The sequence below is a fragment of the Kryptolebias marmoratus genome, linkage group LG23 (genome assembly GCF_001649575.2).
Source record: "Kryptolebias marmoratus isolate JLee-2015 linkage group LG23, ASM164957v2, whole genome shotgun sequence".
NCBI classification, from domain to species: Eukaryota; Metazoa; Chordata; class Actinopteri; order Cyprinodontiformes; family Rivulidae; genus Kryptolebias; species Kryptolebias marmoratus.
The window spans coordinates 1043904-1048177 of NC_051452.1; the positions used below are offsets into that span (position 1 = coordinate 1043904).

Genomic DNA, 4274 nt, shown 5'->3' on the forward strand with positions numbered 1-4274 from the left:
GGGGGTGGGGGTGGGGGTGGGGGAAATAAATGAATTTAAAAAAATCAAAGTAATGCATAATTTTCCGACAGCTCTATTGGGGCTGGCTGAGCGCCTCTCGAACGAGCATCTCTAATGAGGGCGAGGGGGTCTCGGGGAAAAGGGAGCGGCGTCGGTGCTGATCTCGGATCGGTACTCCGTGGCGGGGGGGGGGCAGTCAGTCGAAACACACGGGTGAATTTATTCACACGTAGAAAATAGTGGTTTTGTTTTTATTGAAGTATCTCAACAGACTAAGACACTTATAAAGTGTAGAAATATCCGAGGTGTGGAGAGTTCTTCTGCCATGTTCTTCGAGCTTCTGGTCAATTCAGTCAGTTCTGGGTGCTTGGATCATCTGGGAGCCAGCAGGGTGAATAAAGGCCCACGGCGTCACTCGACGCCATCTTAAGTTTCGATTACAAACCTCTAGACGAGACACGAATGGGTCTGGAGGCTTCGTGAATACGCAAGACCCCTAAAATGAAACGGGAACTGACTGAACTGGATCCAGCCGTGTCACTGGCCTAACGTACGTTCCGTAACTGTATGAAAATAGAAACATTAATTAGATAACATCTTACATAAAAGCTTCTTTTGTAACATACAAATACAAGTGTGTGTTCTTTTAGGGGAAAAGGGGGTTGATTGTTCTACAAAGCCAAACGACTGCAAAAAACGCCATAAAATTCAGAAAACAGTACTGTGCGTCCATTACGCACCACCACCCTGTATGTTTGCACATGTACAGCGTCGATTTTACATGTCCGAGGACGGTTTGAGGGACACCGTCAGGAGTCGTCAACAAAAATCCTGCATCGTCTTTAACCACCGTTGTGTCCGCCGTGTACGAGCGCGGAGCACCGCGACACGTGGGACCTGTTTTCACCTGCCGTCGCCGCCGTCTGGGCTCAGAAGGGCGTCCTTTAGGTTCCGTGCTTTTCGGGGAGAAGATGAGACTCCCCCCGCCGAGGTCGGAGTTTCGAACGACAGACGGCGGGACCTTAATCCGGAGCCCAGTTTCTCGTCTTCGACGTGTTGGGATTCGCTTTGGGCTTCCAATGGCTTTTTTTTTTTTACCGCTGCTTCTCAATCCAGTGTGCTTATATTTAAATAAAAACATTTAACCTGGATAACACGTGCCGCTACAGTGCCGGTTTCTTTTCGGGGGGGTCACTAAATCCTTAAAGGTGCCGTTTGATATTTGCGGAAGCGATTTCTTGCCAGGAGTCGGATGAGAGAACGCCACTCGGCACGGCGAAGGCTGAGCCACAAACGCTCGTTTTCATCCTCGGGGGGGCTGCCGCGGTGACGCACGGGCGGTATTAGACCGCCTTGCGCGTACCGTTTCATTTTTATTTAGAATTCTAGCTGCTCGGGGCGCGGTTACAAAACGGAACGATCCCGCTTTGGCTCCAACGCAAAGAAAACCCCTTCCTGCGTGTCAAATGAAACGCGCTAAAGTCAACCCAACGGATCCCGAACTGTCCGAACAAATGGACGCGACCTGCACAAGACGCACCGAGCCCAAAGCTAACCATGCTAACTGGGCTCTTGAGATGCAACCCAAGGGAAGAGCTAGCTGGCTGTAGTTTAGGACAGGGATAGCCAAATCTGGTCCTCGAGGGCCACCATCCTGCAGGTTTTCCTTGTTCCTCTGCTCCAACACACCTGATTTGAATCAATGGCTGATTAATTTAACCTCTGAATCAGGTGTGTTGGAGCAGAGGAACAAGGAAAACCTGCAGGATGGTGGCCCTCGAGGACCAGATTTGGCCACCCCTGGTTTGTAAATCGATGGTTTTGTGGGGATTAAACGTAACCTGGGCTCGGACCTGCAGCTCATATAAGAAAGCAACACCACGATTCCCTATATATAAGGCAGTCCCCTATTAAAAAAACAAAACAAAAAAGAGCAACAAAATCACAATGAAGTAATCAGTGTAATGTCCGCCGATTGTCCCGTGTGACATTAATTCAAACAGGGTCACTCATTCCAGTGAGTTCCTGTTGACAAAAGACTCTAAATAACCCCTTTTATTCCCTAACTCTATGATCGACCTCCTCTAGGCTAAACAGTCCGCCCGATCGCGGCTGTAAGTACCGCCGAAACGTACTATAAGGTCAATTTAGACAATTTAAACGAAATGGACGTGTTATGGAAATAACCACCAAGTCTGAGAAACTGGGCAATCCACAGAAAACACTGGAAACTTTCAAACATCGAAATAATTCGGAGCACAGGCAGATCAAATGTCTCTTTAGGAATACTTACTTTAATCTAATCTGTTGACTCAGACATAATATAGGGATCAGCTTCGCATGTTTGGTTTCTGATCGGTGTGTATTTTTACATTTGCTGGGTAAGAAAGCAGCCCGGCATTGATCGAAGGTACCCAAATCTTCCTGGCATATGCTGTAAAAACCGCTTTGCCCGGCCATGAAAAGGCGGTAAACTCGCCAAATCGTGTTTTCCCAAACCGCGCCCCCCCGCCGCTAACACGAATTCAACAATTAACGACTGATGTGCTGCTGTAGCTGGATCGTGATGAAAGCACAATAAGAGGAAAAACATTCTACATTACAACTAAAACTAATATGCTACAAAATAAAGGAGTGTTTAGTTTTCGAGAGCTCCAGTTGTGCGGGTTGGTTTCGACAAAGGATAAACAGCTCAGCATGCGGCGTCGTGATGGATGAGTTAATAAAAGATAATTGAAGGGGGGGATTCTGAAGCTGCATCCTTTTTGTTGTCGCACCCTTTGTGAAGAAGGCACTATGGGTGCGTCGCTGTCTCGATGGCCAAGATTCGGCTCTGCAAACCCCCACGTCCCCGAACGCCTCCTCGGAGGGCCGTCGAATGAGTCGTGTTAAGGTCAACGCCGGCGGCTTGTCGTTCCGCTGCAGGGTGTCTCAGGCTCAGAGTCCCCTCCCCCCCCCGGTCCGTTAAAACTCCCATCAACCAGCTCGGATCGTGGCCCGAAAGGGACTAGAGGTAGAGGTAGCTGACCCAGTAGACGATGTTGAACAGCAGGAAGGAGGTGGGGAAGAAGACCCGGGAGTAGGAATCCAGCTCCCGGATGTTGACGTGAATCCGCCCCCGCCTCCAGCCGCCTTCCTTGCACTCCTCGTAGCAGCAGAAGAAGCTCTTGCAGTCTTTGCCGTCCAGGCACTCGTACAGGCAGTTGTCGTCGTAGTCGTGCCAGAACAGGGAGTTGCCCATGGGCATCACGGACCGGTGGGGGCGCCCGGCGTTCAGAGACGAGTAGGCCTGCAATGAGAAACGGGGAAACGAAATGAACGCGATGGGGTCGGGTGCGCACTTCCTGTGTTTTTTGTACGGACAGCCCAAACACAACCTTTTCCAAACTGTCACTGTTTGGAAAAACGTCCAACTTCCTGCCCAAACTACGATAACCTTCCCAAAAAGTCGACTTTCGACTTTGTCGTCGGCCCATAAAATTTGGATCTTTGCTCTTGTATCCGTCGCTCTAACCTTTAGTTCGGAGCACACCCTCCAAGTCGGGTTTCCTTTCTTTTCGTAGCAGCCTCATCGTTTTCTGAGTCCGTACAGAGGAAAAAAAACCAAGGCCTTGGTTAGTTTACCTAACGACGCTGTACGTTGATAAATATTTCAGTAAATATCGGATTTAGCCAAATATTTGACCACTGCGAACCGTTTTTCTCATCCAAGTCAACATTTCTAGTTCATAGTTGTTTTAAAAAACAGGATTATCTTTCTAGTCGTTGCTGATTCACAGCAGGACACTGTTACCCCTAGCAACACCGTCTCATGATAAATCACCATAACGGTGGAAAAAAAAACAAAACAATCTTTCTATTATGTTTGCTAAAACTGCTAGGAGTAGATTTGTTGTCAGACGGGGGTGGATATTTGCTCTTGAATGTGTCTGGGGAAAAAAAGTTCTCCCCGATTCTCTGAACGGAGATCACGCTGACCTCCGTCTGCAGCAGGCGTGACGCTGACCGTCTTAAAAACCCTGCGTCGCCCCCTTATGTACGAGGAAAGCAAAATCCGTCCCCTTTAAGAGCATCTTAGAAATCGGAGATGTCATCGAATCCCTAACGAGGCTGAAATCTCGGAGAAATGTTCCAGTTATTTACTTCTCCGTTAAAAGGAAGAGCGGCGGAGGAGAGGAGTGACTGAGTGGGCAGCTTAGAGGAGGCGGAGGATCGAGGCTTCCCCGCAGACAGACAGGGAAAAAAAAAACCCTCCAGCAGAGGAGGGGGGGGGG

General features: G+C 48.9%; 1 protein-coding gene across 3 annotated transcripts in view; it reads right to left on the reverse strand.

Annotated features, from left to right (window-relative positions):
* Nucleotides 1-1056: 1056 nt before the first annotated feature.
* LOC108251186 (gamma-aminobutyric acid receptor subunit gamma-3-like) overlaps nucleotides 1057-4274 on the reverse strand; it is a 197343-nt gene continuing 194125 nt past the window's right edge. For all 3 annotated transcript variants that reach the window (XM_037973863.1, XM_037973862.1, XM_037973864.1), the window contains one exon: nucleotides 1057-3289. In XM_037973863.1, coding sequence (XP_037829791.1) covers nucleotides 3008-3289 — 282 coding nt within the window. In that variant the 3' untranslated portion in view covers nucleotides 1057-3007. The remainder of the gene's footprint in view (nucleotides 3290-4274) is intronic.